The sequence below is a fragment of the Cottoperca gobio genome, chromosome 15 (genome assembly GCF_900634415.1).
Source record: "Cottoperca gobio chromosome 15, fCotGob3.1, whole genome shotgun sequence".
Lineage (NCBI taxonomy): Eukaryota > Metazoa > Chordata > Actinopteri > Perciformes > Bovichtidae > Cottoperca > Cottoperca gobio.
This window is the reverse complement of record NC_041369.1, coordinates 8,465,469-8,488,812: the sequence shown is the minus strand read 5'-3', so window position 1 is coordinate 8,488,812 and position 23,344 is coordinate 8,465,469. Positions and strand designations below refer to the sequence as shown.

General features: G+C 42.6%; 1 protein-coding gene across 6 annotated transcripts in view; it reads right to left on the bottom strand.

The window, feature by feature from the left end:
* LOC115019743 (signal-induced proliferation-associated 1-like protein 2) overlaps positions 1 to 23,344 on the bottom strand; it is an 81,484-nt gene that overhangs the window by 35,901 nt on the left and 22,239 nt on the right. For 5 of the 6 annotated variants that reach the window (XM_029449301.1, XM_029449302.1, XM_029449299.1 and 2 more), the window contains exons 2-8: positions 15,079 to 16,870; positions 11,617 to 11,750; positions 9,854 to 10,042; positions 4,241 to 4,415; positions 3,308 to 3,411; positions 1,704 to 1,861; positions 517 to 1,093 (exon numbers count right to left, since the gene is read on the bottom strand). In XM_029449301.1, coding sequence (XP_029305161.1) covers positions 517 to 1,093; positions 1,704 to 1,861; positions 3,308 to 3,411; positions 4,241 to 4,415; positions 9,854 to 10,042; positions 11,617 to 11,750; positions 15,079 to 16,600 — 2,859 coding nt within the window. In that variant the 5' untranslated portion in view covers positions 16,601 to 16,870. Of the gene's footprint in view, positions 1 to 516; positions 1,094 to 1,703; positions 1,862 to 3,307; positions 3,412 to 4,240; positions 4,416 to 9,853; positions 10,043 to 11,616; positions 11,751 to 15,078; positions 16,871 to 23,344 lie in introns of those variants that run through there. The other variant, XM_029449300.1, reaches the window with a different exon arrangement.

Here is a 23,344-nt window from a genome sequence, read left to right as displayed (position 1 = left end):
CTACGGGTGAAGAGGAATGCAGCACGCACGACAAGATACAGCCTAGATTTGGCCTTCCTGGTGCTCAGAATCTGCCCTGGAGCTGAACAGGAAAGAATATTTGGCTAATGTTGATATTTAATCTGTCTGTACATGTTTGTGCACGTTTGCATTAGTGCCAACCTGGGCTGCACCTTGGCCGATCCATTAAAAGCGTTTCTGACACACCACTGGTATAAAGACTTAATTATTTTTACCGGAATATGCTTATTATATAGAAAATAAACTGGATGCCAAACTAAGAGGAAACCCTCAATTAACCACAGAGAACTCCTACAGAGAATGAATGACTCCCTCTCTGAGGTGGACGCACTGTTTTCATATCTCTTTGTATGGTGTGGTATATGATTTGAGAGGGATATTGAAGACGTGGGCATTACTTATGCTACAAAGGATCAGCTCGTCTCCCCTATGGTCTAGAAGACATTAAGACGTATAAAATGACTGATATGACAGTTGAGTCTTTAGGGATCTTACCTCCAGTCTTTGCACCATCTCCCTGATGTCTTCTCCACAGTTGTCGTGGGCAGACAGCATGACACACTCCCCGCGCTCATAGAAGATCTTAATGCTCATAATCCCTGAGGTCCATCCAATGACGTCACGACAAGAGCAGTTGAAGACCACATTTTTTGATTCCTCCTCGATGAGTACAATAAACTCATTGGATATGCCGAGCAAGCAGTCCACGTCCATCGACTGGCCAAAGTCCCGGGCACGGACGCTCCAGGTGATGGCCCCCACGCTGAGCAGATGTGCATCCTTCCTGGGTTTCACCTTCTCCTTCTTCTTGGCTCCGAGGGTGATGAAGCTGAATTTGACAGCAGATTCAATAGTAGCCGTGCTAACAAAGTTCTCAGCCAGGTCCTTCAGGTACTCCTGCCGCGTGCGAGTCGCCATGGCTCGGAACTTCTCTGACTTGTGCGCGGCGTTTTCACCATTGATGACCTTGGCGAGCAGGAAGTCCCTGAAAACGGCTGACTTTGGGAAAGTTACAGAATTGGGAATAGGGGGGCCGAATGGAGGCACGTCTTTAGATCTGGACACGGCCACGCTGGAAAACAGGAAGCAAACAGTGGTGTCAGTTAGGAAAAAGTATTAAAATGTACATATAATGAGCAGCCATATGAAGAGTGTTGAAATGATATGGCTTTCAGGGTAATTATTTCTGGTGGAATGACAGAGGAGCTCAGACTAATCTTTCTCTGTTCAACAATGTTATTAACAAGAGTTGTCTTGACTTCAGAAACACTTGAGGAGAGAGTCGTAAGTCATAATTTCAAGGTGTCCTCTGAAGATAATAACTGTATCATCAGTTATCAACAGATCAAAAGAGCCTTGTGATTCCCGCACATTACTATAAAGTCAGGGTAGAAACCGCAGAAAGCACTCAGCAGACTATAATTATTATTCTTTAAATGTGCTCTTGAAAGTTGCTGTAGGGTTAAAACATTTATGTAAAGCGCATCCAAAGATCAACACATTCCTCTAAGTTGTCTTGAGGATATTAGTTTGCTTCTTATCCCATAGTGAGGCGCTCTAATGTTTCGCGGTTTGACTCAATGCCACCCAATTCAGATGTTGCATTTTTACCATCTACTTTTTCATCTTTAAAAGAGCTTTGAGAAAGCCTTGCAGGCATGATGCACACTTGTTTTATTTACCTGTAGCAGACGTTATCAGTGCAGGGGTTGTGGACTTTGACGATAACAAACACATGTTGGAAATGAGATCGGATGTGTTTTGGGGTGAAAGGAAGGGCCCCGGGCTCCTGGAATACTATGGTGACGATATCATTGCCAATGTGCCTCTTCCTTAACAACTATATAAAGGAGAGAGAAATGGATACAGAAAAAGGAGAAAAAGGCACAAAATAAATGGTTAATATTAGTACAATAGTCCAAATGTACAGAGCTTTATAAACATGTAGTTTTAAGATTCAGAAGTTTATATGTGTAATTGATAAAACAAAGTATGGACAGAAAGGCAGGCACACTGACTTGTAGTCTGTGAGTTATAAATCTATCTAGTTCTCTAACATCAGCCACCATGAGCTACTTCTCATACCAGACCAATGGAGATGTAGCGGCAGAAGCTCCAAGTAAACTGAAGCAACAGGATCAGTAACAGTTTAGTTTCTGAGAAGAATCCACAAGAGGACACCACTTCAGTCGGGTTCGTCAGCATTTCGTCAGCAGTTGAAAAGCCAAGGAAAATAAAGACCCCGTAATATTTCAGTGTCGAATTACAACTGCAGCACCACAAGCAGAACAACAAACCATTTACAGAGCTCTTAACTCAGATTAACATGTTCATACAGCTTCATGTTTTTTTTTTAAGTTTTGTTCCAAATCAAGATAAAAAGCCTTTTTTCTTTTTGCATTTTTCTAACGCAATTTAGGCTATTTTAGGTAAAGGAGACATATTTCCCCCAAACCCAATTTAGAGTGCTTGTATTGTTGGATTGTGCAGATAGTTAACCTCATTCTCTGGCTACTATAAAGTTGTCAGTGAGGGTCAACATGAGGCCAAATCCTGCAGAAAGCAGAATTACAGGGTTCAGAGGGGAATTGAAAAGGATGAAAAGACGAGTGGGGTGAGCTCTGCTTCAGCCTGCTGGAAGATTACCACCAGGGATTAAATTAAACTATCCCACCCCATGAAACACAATTGGAGGAGGAGAAAAGAAAAAAGAGAACAAACTCCCCTCTAATCCTGCCAATCAGACATTTTAGAGGCACATGATAAGGTCTTTGCAGTGTTCCACTGTAGATGCTGCCCCTGACTCCTTCAGTATCTTCACTGTTAATATCTCTGCAGGGTTGTACCCACAGCTTTCATTATGGGCTCAAAATGTACTTCCATTCAAGCAGTGCGGAGACTAAGATGGTGAACCTCTGTAAACTGCAGCTTTATCAGGCCATCGCTCGCCGGTCCACCACTACATCCACTTAATTCCACTTGTTAGCTCAGGCAGACACAGAGGCCCGTCTAATACCACGTCGGGTCCAGACCCTGGGGATGCATTGATTAAAATCCTACAGTGGGGTACCGTTACCATGGCAACGTTCATGCTTTCAACTGATAGGTCATTACCGTGGCAAAATGAGCCTCTCGGGAAGATTGGCAGGCAGGCGGGATTGAAAATGTCCTAAAAGGAAGCTGCTCAGGGACTTATTACCACCATTAGACACCGGCTCAACAGACAGTAAAGCAAACACGGTGGTCTGCTGAAGGGGATAGAGTGTGACGTGTGGAGTTTACTGACCTGCTGTCTGTTGTTGGGTGTGTAGGGGAGCATGGTGGACACGTGAAACATCAGCTCGTAGTCCTTATAGGTGGTGTAGAGAGAGTGTGTGCCGGTGGAATCCGCTGTAACAAAAGAGAGGGCAGTCAAGGTCTCCGGCCTCATACAAAAGTTCATTGCGTTAGATAAGCTGAAGATGTTATTCAATAGAAAAGATTAAAGGGATAGTGTGAATGTTTTGAAGTGGAGTTGAGCGAGGTACTTCTCCATGGTCAGTGTATATCTTACAGTAGATGGCTATAGGTACGTCCCCAGTTTGGAGAAACAGAGAGGAGTTACGGCAAAGGAGCAAAGCTATGCACTGTTGTGGACGGGGGCAGCAAAAAACATATTTTAGCCACCTTAAAAAAAAGAATCTGTATCAGTTTAAGCATACTCTATATTTGGAACATTTTCACCTCTTTACCTTGCTGTGAGACTTTGACGGGAAACTGTAGCCATTATCTATGCTCTCTTCAACGGTCATTTTACTTCACAGAACACAAGGGGTTGCTGGTCTAACGCTGCCTGGATAGGTTAGCTTGTTTGTGTTAGTGTGTGACTTGGGTGATTCATTACTAACCCTTCAACACAACAAAGTCAAACAAAAACGCAAACAAGCTAACCAAACGAGGCAGCGGTAAAATTAAGTTTTTTGTCAATGGAGTCTGGTGGCTTTGGCGAGAAAGGGCTTTCCATCAAGGTAAAGCAGTAAAGATATTCTAAATATAGCCCATACTTAAACTGATTATTATTTTTAGGTGGGCCTAAAATAAGTTTAGCTGCTGCCCCGTCCACAGCAGTACATTGCTTTACTTCCATGCTGGTACTATAAGCAGAGCATCTGCACTCAGCAGGATTGAAAGTGTGTGTGCTTTCACTTTGTGAATGTTTAGTTTGTGTCTTTCATCTTACTCTTGTTATCCAGCTGTGCTCTGTACTTGGTGAAGCCTTTGAGGCGCACCCTCTGGCCGAGCAGATCCAAGAATTCTTCCAGCGCCGGTCCAGCACTCTCGTTGTTGTACATCTCTTCTTCTGTGCTCTGGCCCGCCTTGCAGTAAAGCACTCCCACCTTGTGCTGGAAGCTTAGCTGGAATGAGGAGCATACACAGACACTCAGCGGGTAAGTATTATTTCCTGTCGCTGATATGTATCACACACACACCACACTCGTATGAGTTGTACATTATGCACTTAAAAGCATGAGAGTGCCCACTTTCCATCATGTCACAGCTAATGTGAAGGCCGTCACAACCCTTCTAGGAGAGAGCTGAAATCCCCTTTTGTGAAGCCAAGCTATGAAATCTCAGGAGCATAAATCAAGCTGAGCGAATAGCTGCTACTTAAGAGCAGCTGTGGAGCAACGAAGGAGTGAGTTACAGACATGTACCAGGAGGATAGCTTTGCTTTATGGTAGAAAAACTCTGTAAGATCCTAGAAATAGCATTTTGATATTTACAAAAAATACTTAAGCAACACTTATATTTACTTAAGTACCAAAATACTAGACAAAATAATTGTATGATTAAGCATTGAATGGCAATGCCATTCATCTCCCTAACACCCCACTAATAATACTCTTGATTCAGCCAATGTTTAACAAAGAGCACCTTAATAAAGATATTAATAATAATAATATACGTCACAAAGAGGAGTATTCACAGACATACACGAGCCAGCTAAATCTCACAGGTTTTCACTGAAAGCTTTCAAATTATCCAGAACGGACAGGTCTGATATGAACTTGTCTCACGAAGAGACAAGAAGAAATAAAACAGAGTAAATCTTCTCGCACGGTGAGAGTGAGAGTTCCTCCGCCAACATGAAATTTTCATGACTTACAGCTCTCTGATGCTAGCCAAGAAAGTGAGTCAAAGGGGGGAAATAATAAAAACAGCCGTCTGCGTGTCACCCGTTACCCAACAATTCACAGATGAGGACAGCGTGATCTTGATCCAGGGCAAATGTGTCAATACGGTAAAACTAAAGGTTTTTATGAATGTGAAAGCCAACACATGATCTATATACCGAATCAAATTGGAATTGTCTTTTCCCTGCGTTACAGGTTATCAGTTCCCAGTGTGCTCCTGACACTGTTGTCATGATGACTTCCTCCATCAGGCGGTCTGCTCTGCACTAAAGCTCCTGCGGTGGACGGGAAGCTATTATACCATCAAGCCCAGTGGAAATGGCCTCATGTGCAATGATGTGGTCTTCTATTTTTCATCCTGAATTATATGGGCTCACTTAACCTCCTGCTCCTCTTAACGGGCCAGCCGCCGACGGCAAGGACAATCACATTGCCCTTTGGTGCAAATTTGACGGTGCCTGAAAAGTGCACATCAGGACGAAAATACACACGAGTAATGCTCCTGAGGTAAAGCTCATTGTGTAACCGCCTTTGATGTGTTCATGGCGGCGTCAGCTTATGATAAGGTAGAGCAGCCACAACTAAAAAAAAAAAAGCATTATCCCCGTTAACAGATCGGTGTTTAGCTAAAATATTCCACTTGCTAAAAATCTGAGCATAAGCTGCTAGACAGCAGTTACTTTTTCTCTTTATATAGCTTTTTACCCAACGTTCCTCTCCATCTATTTATCCAGAGCTGGAGGGTGCTGAAAACAGTTTGCACCTCTCCTTTATTTAATACAATAAAACAACCTATAAATGCAATGATAGAAATACCCAATGAGTGGAGAGAGAAATTAGGACAACATTCCCCTTGGAGAGCTCTGCGACGCACCTGAGGGATACAGCGGTGCCCAAATACAACATCACCGTGACATCTGTCTGCACTGCAGTGTCCTCGATGCAGCAGAAATTAAGAAAAAGAAGGCTCTTAAAAACCAGGCCACAAGCACGCATCATTACACAGACGTTGCGGTTGCAATTTGTGCTGTTTTTGGGGCAGAAGTGTTCAAGTTTGGCAGAAACTATATCTAAAAAAGGGAATGTTGAATGTAGATTTGGAGGAAAATCAAGTTTCAATATCGTGTCAGGGGATTGATTTACATTAGGGAGAGGTGCACTGCAATAACCTCAGTAGGTGGTAGATTACTCTATTAAACTTATGGAACAAATCTCACTTGAGCCTGAACCTCATAGTCGAGCTGTCGCTGTGGGCATCAGGAGTGATTTATGATCCTGCAACGGCTTTACCTGTTGACAAGTGGAAGTAAACTTGATATGCAGCGTTGGCAATTGGGTGGGGTCATGCATTTATTCTTTGATCACGTTATGAAACAGAGCACTGCCGTGAGAATGGTTTCCTAGGTTAGGAAGAACGTAATTTGTTCCGCATAATTGAGAGGGAAAGATTAGTAACCTTTCTCAGACCTCTTCGATGTTGTCTTTACTAATCGCTCAACTATTATGTGCAGTTACATGCAGACACCTGCAGGCTAGCCTTTATCTTGTTCATATCCTCGCTTTATTATCAGGAATTAAAGCTTAAAATTACATTTTTAATTCTGAAACAGAGGCATCTGATAAACGTGGTTTCTATTGAACAAGATTTCTGTTATTTTCCAGATGAAATGAACAGATACACATTTTACATCAATGGCTTTTCTTAGAAAAATGTAGAATTTGTGATTTCTATCTCCTAAAAAAAATCACAACTCAAAAGTCTGATTTACTGCCTAATGCTTTTCCCAGTCCATCTTTCACACAGTCGGTTCACTGTGATCTAAAATACATTCACATATGCTCTGTTCTCTTCTTACACCCAGGGCCATTACAGCACTGCTTTCAGGAATATTCTTTCTGCAGAACTGATCATGAGGTTATTGTGAAGGCTGCCTGGCTCCGGGATACTCTCATTCACCAGACGTGCTTTCTGTTCACGGCAAAAAGAAGCTTTTTCACACACAAACACACACTCCAACACAAAAACATAGGATTTTGCATTGAGCATACAAACGCAACAAAATCCTCAGTAACACTTTCTGTATGCGGTAGAAGAAAATTATGCACTCAAAGAAAACAAAAAAACAGGCCTGGCAGACCACTCGAGTTGCATCTCTTCCTGTCCAATATTAACTTCCTCACATAAACACATCAGTTGGGCGGTGGAAGTCCAGTTTGGTTAAAAAAAGATTTGCGATTACAGGGTGCTTGACATAAACATTTGCACAGCGGGCATAGTATTAATGATTAAAACAGGAGTGTTCAAAAATACTGATGTCCAAATATAAAAGTGGCCTCCGCTGGGCGTGGTTTGAGTACTGTGAGGAGGAGTGCCAGTTGGAAGGGCTTTGAGCCCCACTTATGCTGGGCTCTTCTCCACTGAAAGTACTTTCCTACATTACTTTATTGCCTTTTTATCCCCTGTGTGTCAGTTTCTGTCTTGTATCAAAAGAGTGTATCTATTCTGCAGACAACTTCTCATACCAAAGACGTGAGGAGTTGTATGGCAGGTGAACAAACTCCCGTATCAGCTCCTTGAGATCTGGCAGGAAGCACTTCCGCGTACACTTACTTACAAAGTTACTTTGCCATAATTTGATACACAAAGTCTGTCATCATCTTAAGTGCATTTAACTTGCTTTGGAGAGGACACTACACTGCTCTTGTTTATGTGTGTAGCAAAATCTTAATATACAAGAGGGACATGGCTGACACTTTCTATTATAAAGAGTCTTTCCCCCGTCAATTGGAAGGATGGGCTCATGCTAATGAATGTAATTACACTAATAAGCAGCCAATCTTCTGATTGTACGACAAGCAATACAGCACCAGCTAATCCACCCTCCTTTCAATCTTGCAGTTTAATTAGATGAAAAATGAAAGGCCTTAAGATCACACATTGAATCCATCTCTGACACCTGCAACTACAGCGAGCCCATATCACTAATAGCCATTTTATTCAAACAGAGATAATGCAAGATGGCATTCTCCGCAATGCAGGCAGAATACCAAATCACCTGCTCTCAGATGAAGTAAGTTGTCAAAAGTGAGTTACTTTAACTCGCTTCTTAGTGTCATATCAGCAGAAAATGTGACTCAAAGTAGTCGATGCTGGCCACACAGAGTGTGGGATTCATATTGATTCTAATTAAGTGTGATATTGACTGTCTTGTGCTTCCCTACGGGAGCCTGTGTTCATCTATAATAAGAAGCCCGCATGCAGGACAAAGATTCCTGCTTTTTGAAGTTAATCCTTTCCAGGTTTCCTTCTACAGCTGACGCAAATGTCAGAAATAGAGACAGGTAGACCTGAAATATGAGATCTATAGCATAGCATCAATAAAGTACATCATTATCAAATCGTAGACATTATTCATAATACTGATATGTGGCAGTGATGGCTTCACAATTAAACAACAGGAAATTAGTGAATGGGCTATGGCTTTACCTTCTTTAAAGGAATAGTTCAACATTTTCGGAAATATGCTTATTTGCCAAGAGTCAGAGGAAAAGATTGATACCTTTCGTATATCTGCCCTTTAAACAGTGATGCTACAGCCAGCAGCTGGTTAGCTTAGCATAAAGACTGAAACTAGATACATCAGAAGATAACTAAATCCACCTACCAGCACTACTTAAAGTAATAACATCAAAGATTTTCATTTAAATGAATGTCTTGTTAAGTCACCATCTATGAGATAACACAATGGGGGTGGAGCCTATGGCCCACTGAAGAATGTATTGCAATATTTATATATTTGCAGTATTACGAGCTAGGAGTCCGAGGTAACATTCCCAGAAAATATGCTGTTAAGTTACAGCTAATGCAAACCGAACATTTCCTACTGCTGCAGCTTCATATTAAAAGCACTTAACTTGCAAAACCAGGTTATTATTATGAAGTAGTCGCAGTAAATGCTATGTGTTTGTCAGTGAGCTTGACACTAACAGCTATTGTTCATCAAAAATCAGTCTACAAAACAAGACAACGGTCATTTTGAATCAGTGGATCAGTTTGAAATATTGCAGGAGTAATATAAGAGTCCAGAGCAGCCACAGTGAGCTGTTAGATGAAGAGCTGCAGGCTTCTCAGCCAGGGAACAAAGTACTTCCAACATTCACAGACTCATTACGTGTGCAGCATCAGATCATGGTTCCTCACAGAATTATGGAATAAGGACAATTATTGCCTGACTTCTTCATTAAAATGACATTAGTTTGTTTAGCTGCCAACGGTATTCTAGGACCTGCAGTAATAAACTATTTGCTGATACCATCACAGTAAATAGGGTGTTGTCAAATCATTCATTAATGAAGCACACTATATCTATGTTTCATCCGTACAAAAAACGGAGAGCAAAAGCCATAATGTGTGGTTTTATGGGGCTTATGAGATGCATTATTTCTCGTCTTGTCCACTGGTTGTCTGGAAACCTCAGTGACAACAAGACTCCAGTAAGTAACTGCGTCCGGACAAGTCATAGAACCCATATAACCACAAATTGTCATTTTTACACTGCGACTTTTGTACAAAGAGCAACTAGAAGCACTTCCTGTCCAACAAATGTCCCTGATCACGTCACTTAACCAAAACATTGAAGACATCTCGATGTACTCACCCCCTGCTCGTCCAGCTTGAGTAGCTGCTCCGGGACCTTGGGGGAGTTGAGGGACAGCCTCAGACACTGGATATTAATCTCAGGGATGACGTATTCAAGCACTTCTTTCAGTGGCAGGCCGCGGGCAGTCCCGTGTCTTGCAGTGGATGGAATGGCATCCTCCAGGATGGCTCCACGGAGTGTGGTCAGCTGGCAGGAAAGACGGATGATGAAGTTTTATCCAGTTAAGCAAAGTGTCAAAGGGACAGTTTTATGGAATAACTATTTTCTTTCTCCCGAACTAAACCGCTTAAGCCTCTCGTCCATGAGGAGAAGCACACCTCCTTCTGCGCGATGATAGAGTTGGCGGTTGTAGTTTGGTAAAAAGAAAATAGTTCCTAAATAGAACTGCTCGCTACAAAGTCTGTGGATTATCTTGAGTAATCCAAGTGCCATCTAGTTCCATTATATCCAAGAGGAAGAGGACGTCTACATGGACAACACTCTACAACTCGCACACAAAGAAATCTAGATTGAGAAAATATGCCTTTTGATTTTGGGGTGAATTGTCCCTTTAAGGTTAGGACTGTGTGTACACTATTTCCATGTGGGTCAATAAGTGTGTGAATGAGCGATTTTATTCACTTGGATGGCATTTCTAATTTATTTCTAAATGTTGGAAATGTTTATTATGCTATCTGCTCTGTGAGCCATAATATATTGTTATGTTACGCCATATTATTTAGGGCAATGGCTCCATAGCGGCTTCATTGGAAGACATTAGGAAATCACATTTTAAATAATTAAGAGAGGCTAACTGAGCATTAGATGTTAAGTGGTATTTTACAAGTGAGATCATTAATGTGCCGGTAATCGTTGACCCAAACAGCTTCGAAACACCCACTCTGTGACCCCGTGTTGTTGTTTGGAACATTACAGACACATTTTACGCTCATGAATCCCATTTGTATCCGCACAGCCTGTGGACGTGAATGTCAGCAGTCAACGGTTGTCCGACAGAGGCTTTCTGAAAAGGAGATTACTTAGCAGACTTAGAGAGGATTGACCGTGAGAGTGAGACAGAGAGAGGCAGAGAGTGCTGGGGCTAAATGATAGGAGTACTCGCAAATAGATGCTTCAGCAGTTGGGGAGTTGAAACATTGTCTGCGTGCTACTTGCAGGGCTACCGTGACCCAGATACATTGTTTTATCGTGGGAGTGGTGCTTTACACCAAGAACGGCAGTGGATATCAGTGACATTTTCCTGCCTGACACATCTGTTGCACCTAAATTATTCAGTGGATGAGACCACCCAGCATCAATCAAGGAGAGGTTTCTGTACCACCAGGGACGGTGGCACTGTGCATCTCAGTTTGTGGATTAATCACATTGGGTGTTGTGTTGATCACGCTGACTTGGATAGACTGCTGCATCAGTGCTTGCATGACTAACCAACTGAGTCACAACTGGCACAGAATCACAGGGCACATTAGGGTGGTAGGAGCAGATTTAGGAATGGAGAGCTGCGAGAAGCCTCCTCTTGTTTTCAGGGGTACTGAAGCATTTCTGAACTCCTGTACTGCTTGAATGAGCCCTGAGCTAAGCGACCTAAACATGTCTTGCTGAATGCAATGTATAAGAGAAATAATTTAAAAGCATGTTCGGGCTGGTAGTCAATTCTTCAATAGAGCGATAGAAATTCTACCATGCACACCTAATAGTTCTATGATTGTTTGAGACAACAAGCAGTGCAGAAAAAGAGCACATCTTTGTCTTATAGTTACCTGGCTGGTTCTGAAGGTGACTCGATAATTGTGCTGCATTCCATCTTTCTCCTTCCCATCATCCAGCCTCTCCCTGCGGACGCTGACCGCCACGGGTCCCAGATGGTCATCGACTCCGAAGTAGTTTTGATGCTCTGAAAGTCGAGTAAGAAATATAAGTATAATTATAATATACATTATAATAGACATTAATCACATTAAGTGCTCCGAGTTGATCGAATTCACTGAATTGAAAAGCCTTTAGAAAGTCGTTTATTAAACAGAGCCTGATTTTTCAGAATAAGAATCTATAACCTTTTTCACAACCTCTTCAAAACATTGATTTTGCATTTATATGATTTATATTATTCAGTCCATATACTTATTTACTTATGTGGATTGCCCTTGGGCGAGCTGTGACACTGATAACAGAAAGCAGCAGGGGTCCTGTGGAGATTTGAAATGGATTCACTTTGGATTAGAGCGTAGTGTGTAGCACTGGGATTTACAAAGCAAAACAAAGAAATTAAAAAATAAGAGTCCTGGACACAGTTTGACCCACTCTGACCCATATACTCCACACAGCATTGTGCTTCTCACGATATAACAGTTAAGTATTATTACAGACATGGGCATGTTTTTGTTTAGCATGATTTCAGTATTAAAAGATGAAGAATTTGGGACTTAAAAAATAATAACTCAGAACTACAAGAGAAGAAATTGAATTTTTGGGGGGCTTTATGTATCTGGACTCATCCACAGGACCATGAATCATCCAACTACAGATAGACAGTCGGCTCCTGCTACAAAAAACATGCTAAATTAAGGGATACATCACTCAAGGTCATTTTTGCTTTTGTTTTCATGACATGTTGATGAAATTCGATTATTGGCCATGCAGGCAGGAAGAATATATAGGGAGAGAAAGAAAAGGCAGAGTTTCCTGGATACATTTAAACCCGGTGGTTACATGGTATGTGCCCTAAACCACTAGGTCACCAGGATGTCCCCTCTGGTCAGCCTCAGAGTATTTTTGTCCTTTAGACTACATTTCTTGTGTTGTTAGTTTTAAGCATCATAAGAACCGTTAGTCATTTCTGCGTTGATAACAACTATTCAATTTGAAATGTAATATTACTGCCTAAATAACCACTCACAATACAGTGTACTTAATGAGAATTTCGTAAAGATATAGTATTATTACAAAACATACTAATAAAAAGGTCAAGGTATGTGTGTTATGTATTTATGCGTGTGTGTTTAGGACATGGACCGGAGCAAAGCTTCGCACACAAAAAGTGGTGCCTTGAGCAAACACCCCCTAATCCAGGCTAAAGCCGGGGAGAAAGACCTGGATTTAGCAGACAACAAAAGAAAAACCTCAGCCGGGATTTAAAGCACTGACATTTGCTAAGAGATTTCTGCAGAAGTTTTGGCATTGCATCCATGCTGTGGAGTGCATGCAATGTAAATACTCTAAATCTCGTCACTGTGGCATTAACGTCGGGGGCAAAGTGCATTTCAGCATTAATAATAAATTAACGGTATAGAGGCAACGCGGGGTTAACCGCCTGAGGAATGCAGAGCTTGTCAGGGACAGGGGATTGAGTCTGAAATGTTCTGTGAGGCGTAAGGTCAAATGATGGTAGGAGGCCTAGTGGCCTCTTTGCATATGAGCCACTACGCATTAGAATACCAGCAGCACAGTGAGGGAGACAGTGTTGACTCTAGTGGAAAGCTTTTGCTTTTTGTCAACACATTTCTATAACATGTCACGAATACTCATCACTTGGTGTTGACAATTTGCCAAAGGTTGCAAAATGGATGACTTTGATTGTCATGTCAAGTAATGCCTCTTTTTCATTTCCCTGTAACTGCAGAAATGCCTTCAAAATCTTTAAAAAGTCCTGCACATGTCATTACTTTTTACATTTGCTACTCTAAAACTGTATTTTAGGTTAAAGATCTCCAAAAGGCACAGTTTACATGATTAATTCTCAACGACCCGTTACTATGGATGCACCGGTCGATCAGCAAACCATTCAAAGCTGATCAAATGTGGACACATGTGCTGCATGATGGTTTTATGGCCAAGAAAATGTGTAGCCTCTCTACCCAGTACCGGTGTGTACAGTGTTGGCACTGTGATCCGACCAAAAACGATCATCCATTCACTTCTAAAAATACTTTGAACCCTTGATTCACCTTCTTTTCCATATATCTCAATGTCTACCCACATATAAGTAACCATGACCTGTGTGTAACAAGTATTGGCCCATGGGTGTGGAGGAAACATTGTGTCCATTAGGGCAGTCTGGGGAGAAACACTCCTGTTGCTAAGGGAAGGAGGGTTTTAGGCAATCAATAGGATCAATGTTCAGCCCAGGTTGATAAAAGCTTGCTCTAAAGTGGTGACACCCAGCCATGTTTGTGTGATGGTGTATGTGTGTGCGTTTATGGTGAAGCAGAGGTGACGACAGACTTGTCTCTCCGATAAAACACCTCATGAAAAAAGGGCATGGGCTACATCCACATACTGTGAAAAAGACATCTCCTGTTAAAGCTATTACATCAAAATGAAACTGACAGCAACATGGGGCATTTGTATTATACATTGGGCTTCCACAGAATTAGGTTAAAAACATAATACAGCTACACCAGGGATGCGTTTACTATGCGCGAGTACGCTCAATTTTATATTCAAACATTCTGTAAGTGGAGCAGATTCCGTAATGCTCTCGTAGACTGGAGAACTTTGAGCCTCGATTGAGTTTGCACACTGTCACACAGAATATTTTAACAGAGTTTCTTTTTGAAGAAGGTCAGGCATCTTTCAGTGTGAAAGGTGAAGCAGCTGTTTTCTGGAGAGGCTCAAGAATGGGTAACTCAATCTGCTGAGAGCAACGAACACAGACAGTGGGAAAAACAGATATGTGTAATGCAGTGATGGGTCGAGGTCTGTGTGGTATTTCCAGCGTCGGTCGCATAGGTGTTTTAATGAGGGGACCTGGGACCTTGGCATAGTTTTACTGACCCTAAAGTTTCATTGGAGGGGTCGTCACACCCCTGCAGCCCCCACAGGGAACAGCTGCAACACACCCTCTCGCTCACCTCTCTCATCTCACATGACTAATCACCGCTTCTCCGCAGGGTTCAGGGCAATATCACAGGGAGGACATGACCACTCCTCTCCCGAGGAAGTGAAACACACACCCTCGCAACCAACACAAGCCTGCTATTGTTCTGGCCCTTATTTCATCTGGTCCTACAAAAATAACGGGGCAGTTAACATATCTGACCCAATGAGCAGAGGCTGTTTTGTTTGGAAACTTGCTCTCACACAGCATTGCGCATCGTTTCAAGAAGATGGATTTGGCCTAGAAAGTTTAACAATTCCTCAACATTGAGTAATTTCAATCCTTCTGTGTCATCACTGTTTAATCTATTTTAACTCAAGCATCACACATCGTAAGTATTCCTTACCTCTCCCATAGAAGTATTTGTGGTAGTAGTATGCTCCGAGGTCGATGTGCTCGATGATGTATCGTTTGACCTTCTCCCTGTGGATAGGCTGGTTTTCTCGAGGCACCTCCAGTACAGACACTCCTGCATTGGTGCAGTGGGAACTTAAAGATGATTCGAAAGAGCAGCTCTCCGATATTCCACTGTAGTTGGCACTGTTGGCTCTGGAGAGGGAGATCCTTCTCTCGCCCTCCCCACCGATCTCATTGCGAAAGTGTGGACAGCTCAGAACTAAGCTGTTGCTCTTCCGGTCCCCCTCATCAACATCCAGGTTCTCCTTGGGGTTCAAGTCCTCTCTGCTGCCTAGTGGAGACTCAAACATGGGTGCATTTCCACTGCTACATCCTGCTGCTCCGCCATCTATCCCTTGTCCAGGTCCAGCCACAGCCACAGCTCCACCTCCGGGTCCGACCACAGCGCCTGGCCCGAGTCCAGCTGAGGCAGCTGAAGCCCCAGTGGTGGTGTTCTTCCTCTGGCACAGGTTCGCTCTGCCTGCCACCGCCTCACTGATGTTGAAAAGAACACTCTGGACATCATAGTGCGCAAAGCATTTTTGAAAGCTGAGTGGTCGCCGGTCATCCTCTAATGACAGCCGCAAGGCGTCACTCTCACTCTTTATGGTCCGCAGTTTCTTGAACAGAGACGTTTCAGATGATTCTGATTTAAGACGCCTCATGAAGGACTTCTCAGGCTCCCGGCTGTAGAGGAGAGAGCTGTCTATGTAGTCGTAGCCTGGAATGTGGACTATCTCGCCCCTGGCGATCTGGGCTGCTGTCTGCAGGCTGGGGGAGAGGGAGGTGTCGCAGCGCAACAACTCGGGGAAACCCATGGGTGGTATGCTACGGTGGTCCAGGGTGTCCACTCGGTAGCCCCTAAGCATGGTAAAGAAGCCATCTCCACTCAGGCCCTGACGGTCAATGGAGGATGTGCTGCCGTATTCACGGTGCAGAGAGGCCCCAGTGTTTGGATTGACAGCGTGCTGGTCCATTATGTCCTCGGAGTCAATGTCACTAATGGTAACATCACTGTTACTGCGTTGGCGGATAGGATGGAGACCCTTCAGGGGGGAGTGGCTGAGGAGGTCACTCAGTGTGTATTTGTCAGTGTAGTCTACCTCTAGGCAGACTGATTCGCCTTGCTCCAGTATTTCCACAGTATGTTCCTGCTGACCGTTCTGAAATATTGGTATGACACTCTGATAGTTTGGTGAAGGCCGTCCATCCCATCCATCTTTCCTTGGTGGCCAGTCTGTCACCCTGGCCCTGACGCCCATTTTAGGCATGGCTGGATTACCATTTGTTTTGCCTGCACAGTCAGGTTTCCCCTGCATGTTGGGGGCTGGTGGTCCCATGCTGCCATTCAGGGCTTTGAGTTTCCTGTTGAATAGCTCCTCTGACTGCATGGCTCTGGAGTATTCTTCTGGGCCTCCCACAATTCCCGTGATGTTTGATTTGTTATCTGTCACAGGGCTCAAAATACTCATATCCTGCCAGCAGACTCCTTGAAGAGCAGACTTTTAGGACCCTTCTTCATTACATTATGTGATTTGCTCACTGGTGAGCGGAGGAGGAGCCTCGTTCCTGAATCAATGAAGCAGCCGTCGTCATAACTCACAGAAGACGGCTGGCACGACGATCGACACACAGCATTTGGATGTCAAGGACAAGTGTCTGAGGGGCGCTGAGGCACAGCGGAGTGGAGTCTTTTCTCACAGCGTGCCGCCAATGCAGAACGACAGCTGGAAGAGTTGGCTCTATGGCACAGAAACAAAAACAGAGAAGAACATGTTAGCACACAGCGAGAGGGTTAGCACACTGTAACCGAGACATTTTTACTTTAAAACATAGGGAAATGGCAGTTTGTATTCCTCAAAATGACCCCAAAACACAGCACATTCAGTTGAGCTGTAAAAATTATCATACTTCTGACCTAAATTGTCTGTACCCTGTTATCTTGTAATAAACTCCCACTAAAAAGGGGTATGTAGGGCTGCATTAGCTTAGGAACTATGCAGAGCATATCATCGAATACGGCTAATTAGTGTATTTCAGAGGAGCTGGAGCCATTATGGGTTTATAACAAGATAGATGTATATCTTTGTTGGTGCTTCCAGCCAATGCCTAACAGATGGCGGTGAAGCAAATTACAGCAACAAGAGGCAGATGTTCAGCTAAATGTTCACATGTACCAATATCTGATCCAACCGCTCGCAGCATTATCAAGCCTGCAAATTATACAGAAGGGTAGATTTGCATATTCAACGCCACTTCGCCTTTTTATCTGATGTAGTTGGTTAGGAAGAAAATTAACAAGGACCCGATGAGGTAAATTGGTTATGGCGAATAACAAACTGAAAAGTAATATAATTGCAGGAAATTCACTAAGGTTGTGGTCCACACCCGATACCGTAACTACAGAAAAGGATATTTACTCTTTCCCCTTGTTCAGTTTTTTTCCAATGATAAACAGACAAAAGATGTTCAGGTTAATGAATACAACTGCTGATATCAGCCTGAGGACAGAGAGAAACATTGTTCGGCGTGTCCTTGGAAAGCAGTTTTGTTCCCTCTTGGGTATTTCAAATGTTTGATACAAACACTGCAAACTCACATGGTTTCTATATTTATATCCTTGAGTAATGTTTCTGTACATCAGCCATGTGTAGAAGTTTGTTAAATAAGCGCCGGGTTGGTCATATTGTATATCCTCTTCCAAACAATTTGACATGGACAATGTAATACAGACGCTAACAAAGACTGCACTGTATACTGACGCTAGAAGCAAAACTCTAAGAGAAGTGATCGACTCCTCTCTCTCATCAATCCCATCCCATGCCATTAGATATGTAGCAGGGTCCAGTGGGGGTAAGTGACTGGATTCATCTCCCCCCAACTTCTGCATGGAAGATTACACCATGCCCCAATAGTGACTACAAGTCTTCCTACATTGGCCTAAATGTTTTTTTCGTGTTCTATGGGACTGATTGTGTGCCTCATTCCCCCTACTTCTGGAATCATGTGAAAACCCCATGAGTTTTAAAGTGAACCCATCACATCACAGAGAACAGGGCAGTGGATTGCTAGTTTTCTTTTGTTTTTTTTGCTTCGGTGAAGATTGGAAGCCTTGTAAAGATCTACTCTTTGAGAGGTTTCACTCCTTTAATACGATCTTCCGTTCCCAGACAACTGTTTACATTTCTCATTTACTGTTAGTGAGGAGGGTAAACTATTTTGGAGTTTAAATGTGGGTCACATCAAGATTAGCTACAGGCCTCCAGACTAGACCAAATACACTCGGGATGACTCGGAAACATTGCAATCATAAAGTATGCGCTTCAGTCTGGGCCAAATACAGGTTAATGCAGGCATGACCCAAATGTGTAGAAGTAGATTGATAATGATACCTTCTACTGCCAAACTATCCACAATACTCTCTCCCATTACGGACTGGTCTGGTTATGAACTCGGCTTCATTTACAAGCAGGAAATTGTAGTGTCACAGTATTAAACACAAGGCTTAGAGAGGACAGCAATATTTTGTGTTGTGTTTGTGAATTCATAACATAGCGGAGAGTACTGTTTTGTTACAGTTGGTGAGTGATGAATAATGAAATATATGCCGGGTTGTACTCAACAATGCCAAACATTTGTGTCTGAAAAGGCTAACGTGGTAGATTTGGATATTAAGTTGGATTTGGTTTTATTATTTCTATAAAAAAAGCAAATTAATTCTAAGTTACAAAAGTGAATTCTCCCATTCAAAGTTTAGTATACTCATAACTGATGCAATGGTGGAAGAAGTACTCTTCTTTACTTCAGTAAAAGTAGTAATACCATAGTGTAGAAATACTCAAGTAAATGTACAAAAATACTAGTATCAAAATATACTTTAGGTACCAAAAGTACTCATGAAGAATTATGATATAAATTCTTTATAATTATCCATTCATTAATATTTATTAATATATTATTAACGAAACTAGTTGTTGATTATTTTGTATTATTAATCAAAACATGTAAAGTAACTAGTAACCATCAAAAAGAATATAACTCAAAATTGTACTAAAGAACAGTCTGTGATGTAATGTACTTAGTACCATTCCAGCACTACTAAGTCATAACGATATAAAACAATATACATCATTTTTGTAAGCAGAACCTAACAATGACCACTATATGAAGTATACATAAACATGTCTGGTATTTGGTAATACTTTTAGAAGGATAATTGTTTCAGAAATATTTGTGAATCTATTTTGAGTTTCTATAGGTCAACCAAAACATATAAATCTATAGCTTAGGTCTCTTTCCCAGGCATGACAGTGAGCAGAGGTGACTATATGGCGGTCTGCTGACCAACAACCAAATGTCACGCGTTGACTGAACACAGTCCTTTCACGCACACAATTGGAGCTAGTGACAGCAAAATGTGCCACCTGTGCAAACAGCTTTATCAATGGGGACACTCCAACAGAGGCTTTAACGGATGACTGAGAACAAGAAGAACAAAGAAACTGACACTGTAATCTCAAAGCATGACAGCAAAACAGCATGAATGACTTTTCACCGTAGTCTGTGGCAGCAGGTAAAACATTTTTTAAAATGGAGCGGTGTAATGCTGTCAACACAAATGTAAAAATGGACAAAATCAAGATATTAACTCAGCAATAAAAAGAAAAGAAATCATCCGTGTTACATAGCTTCCTGGTTTCACTTCCAATCTCTTTCCCACTGCTGTGAGTTTATAGTTTAAAAAAAACAAACAAACAAACTTGTTATGTTTATACTGTCTAGCGTCTCCCCGTTTGTTCCGTTACACAGGGTCAGGGAAGGGTTAGCCGGCCTTTATTTCACACTGAGGGCAGGACAGGATAAACCAGTGAACATAGTGGTCTGTGTTTCCCTTTCCTGCCTTCTATTAGCTTCTTTCCCTGTGACAGTGATTAATGAACACAGTTGTACCATGTCTCATTCCACATCCACCCCCCTGCACCCCCAACAAATAGAGAGTGCCACAGGCTACTTGGTCAGCAGAATCCATCTTCTGTGTGACCTGAAGGAGGCTGTTTTCTGTCCTTGTCTTTGTGGCTGTGTGTGCAAGGGAGGCAGCAGATGGAGGGTGGGCGGTGTGCTTTGCTAACAGCCCTTTATTACTGGAGTAATGCATCGCCATTATGGGTGTTTAAGACACAAGGCCTGGTGAACAGGGGGGAGGGATGGCGAAGTAGAGATGGGGAGAAAAAAAGAGAAGCCTAATTACAGTAATGAACTCATTTTCTGTCTCTGATGTTGGATAGTCTGTCTTTCATCTGGGTTCATCCAGAGAGGAGTGGCCCAGCCAGGTCTTAAAATAATCCTCTGACACTGTGGCCTGATTAAAGGCCGTGTAGATATTAATATGCTGTCAGAAAAGTTCACGTTCTGTCCACCGTCATGAGATTAATAGTCCACTATTACTGATATTTCACCAGGCAGGACACATGATGTCAGCCAACTCTGACAGTCTCTCCAAACGGACTGACTGACTTCTCATTAGTCACGTCTACGACTTCAACACAACTGTTGCGGTGATCACGGAGAGGAAGTCACTCCGAACAAAGCTGTAGACTCTTTGTTTGGTATCGGTTGCAGCTCTCCAAATGATCCACGTTTACAGGATTTGATTGATCAAACTGATACTGATACTTCATGCCTCAGCAACTTGAGCTCTGAGTAAAGGCCACGACACACTAAGGCGATATCGGCCGTCGGTTAATGTCTGGCTTTCGGTGAGCGTCTGTTGGCCTTGTTTTTGTGGTGTGTCGTGGGCCATCGGCATTTCTTGAGCCCGTCGACAGCCTCCGCAGCAGATTCAGCATGTTGAATCGACAGCGGATTGGGTCTTTAGCTTTAGCTAATCAATGCACAACGACTAGTCAAGAAGGCGTTTATTTTTCATCTTCATTTTATCTGAATACAAGATTTTTACAACATCATAGCCATCTGGAATGAAGCAATTGAACCATTTCTTGTTTGTATTTACGCTGTCCGAGGTCTTCCGGTTGCCTCGTTTGAATGACGAATACAGGCTACCGCTGCCTGCTGGTGTGGAGAGTTATTGCCACTCACGCAGGCGCAGTGCGTACGTGCTTGTTGGATGTTCTAAAAAACAGCACTGCATATATTAACAGTGAAGTTCCATTCGATGCCAGTTGCAAACAAATTTTGTGCACAAGATTATTAAGATTACTCCACTCAGAGCTGACAGCACTTAAGGCAATTAGACACATACTGTATGCTCAAAAAGCAGGGCCATGTAATAAGTCCTTTAAAAAAATATTCTTGAGAGGAATGCCAAATCATCTGCGTACTTGATTTGTTGGCAACATGGCCTATTTCAGGTAGCCGTGATTCTCTGAAAAGCCAAACTTGTCACTTGTCTTAGACCTAAGGTTACTTTTCAAAATATCTTCAGCATTAACTAGTTGAAGCTGCACAAGGCTTAGTAAATAGTGTGTTAAAATTGCAAAAATTCACCTGGAAGTCACAATTATGCAAGCAAAATATCAAGATTTGCATATATTTGGCCATCAAAACGCACCATTTATCTGTATGTTTCTGCCAGTAAACCCATTGTGCATGATTACAGCATTGTGTTAATATTTTATTCAATACACTCAAAACTCAAGCAAGAGCATTTTGTAGGTAAAAGACAGCACATGGCTCTCAAATGAGGCAATTCTATTCAAGCCATGCTTTTCCCTTTTCTTGAAATTTCACATTCCTCTAAGATATCCTCCATAGTGTCCAGCCTATTGCACCTTAGGTCAAACATGTTTATTTAGCCCCTACCAAGATGCTGGGCCACTCTCAGCCCTGGGGGGGAACACAGACCTGTGATTATGGCCAATTATCTCTAATAAAGCCTAGTGTAATTGAGCCCTATTAATGTTCCTCTCTTCTTGTCCCCAAGACACCTCGACCTCCAGAGCCGAGGCCAAGCTGCGATGCAGTCATCCTCTCATCCCGCAGCCAAATTAGGGTGTGATGTAGGTTGGAGGCCAAGATGATTACACCAATTTTCCAGCTCATGGACTTCATCATATAATGAGTCCGGCAGCATTACTATGTGAAGCAGATTTACAAGTCCTTCTCAGTGCATTCACAACCCCATTTATTTTAGTTCCTTCGTACCTGCCTTCTTCTGTTTTGTGCTGACAGGCTGCAGCCAGTCAAACATTTGGATGTGTCACACTGTGTTCATCATTACCACGGAGGAATAAAAAAAGTCCAAGCGGAAAGCAAACAAACCTGAAGGCATGTTGCTTATGCTTCGCTGCCCGCCATTTGATTCCTCAATAAAAACAATGAATCACATTCCATTTCACATCACACTCAAATACAATCAAATTGGCGGCACACACAATATTAGTGTTTCGTCCTCCGAGGAGTTGATTTAAAACAACGTGGGAGCTCCGTTTTCAATCCTCTATTGAGAGCAGCTGTTCCAACCTTGCGGTGGGAATTGGAGGGGAGTACGCAATGGTTTTGGGCAGGAACGATATCAAATCCATCACACTTTCAGTCAGTGAAGGAGGGGTATGGAGGGGAGGACTGCAACCAGACACGGTCATCTCCAACCTGATGAAAACACTTGTGTTTCTGCTTCACTGGAGCAATTATTTACCTTAACTGGGTAAGCAAAGGAGAATGTGAGGTTAAAAGAGAAGTGAAAGTGGTGGAGCGGGAAGAAAAAAAAAAAAAGAATAATGGGAGTTTTGCCAAACCTTGCTCAAAGAGATTCCTGCAATTAAACCACACAACCAATTAATTGGGCGATGTTATCCTTGAGAGTTCATTACTGGGGCCTGGGAAAACGGGCATACCATCTTCCCCAATTCCTTCGTAAGCAACCACTTGCTGTGTGTGTGTGTGTGTACTGCTGCTCACACCGACTGAGTCTATGAAAGTATTGACCAAAAGCACCATTCAACGTCTTCCTCTTTCATCTGCTGATCGTACAATTGAACCTCACAACAGGGAGGAATCTCCCACCAGCTGACACTCAAATTAGCACTGATGCTAAAGCCCTGCCATCAATGGCTGAATCCCGCCCCTTCCTGTACACAGCGATAACTCCCTATATCTGAGCCGGTAAGAACCCAATCATCTAACTCCACCCTTTCTTATTGCTTCAGACCACCAGCCGAACACCCCAATGTGCCAATATTGCCTGCAGAGAGTAATGC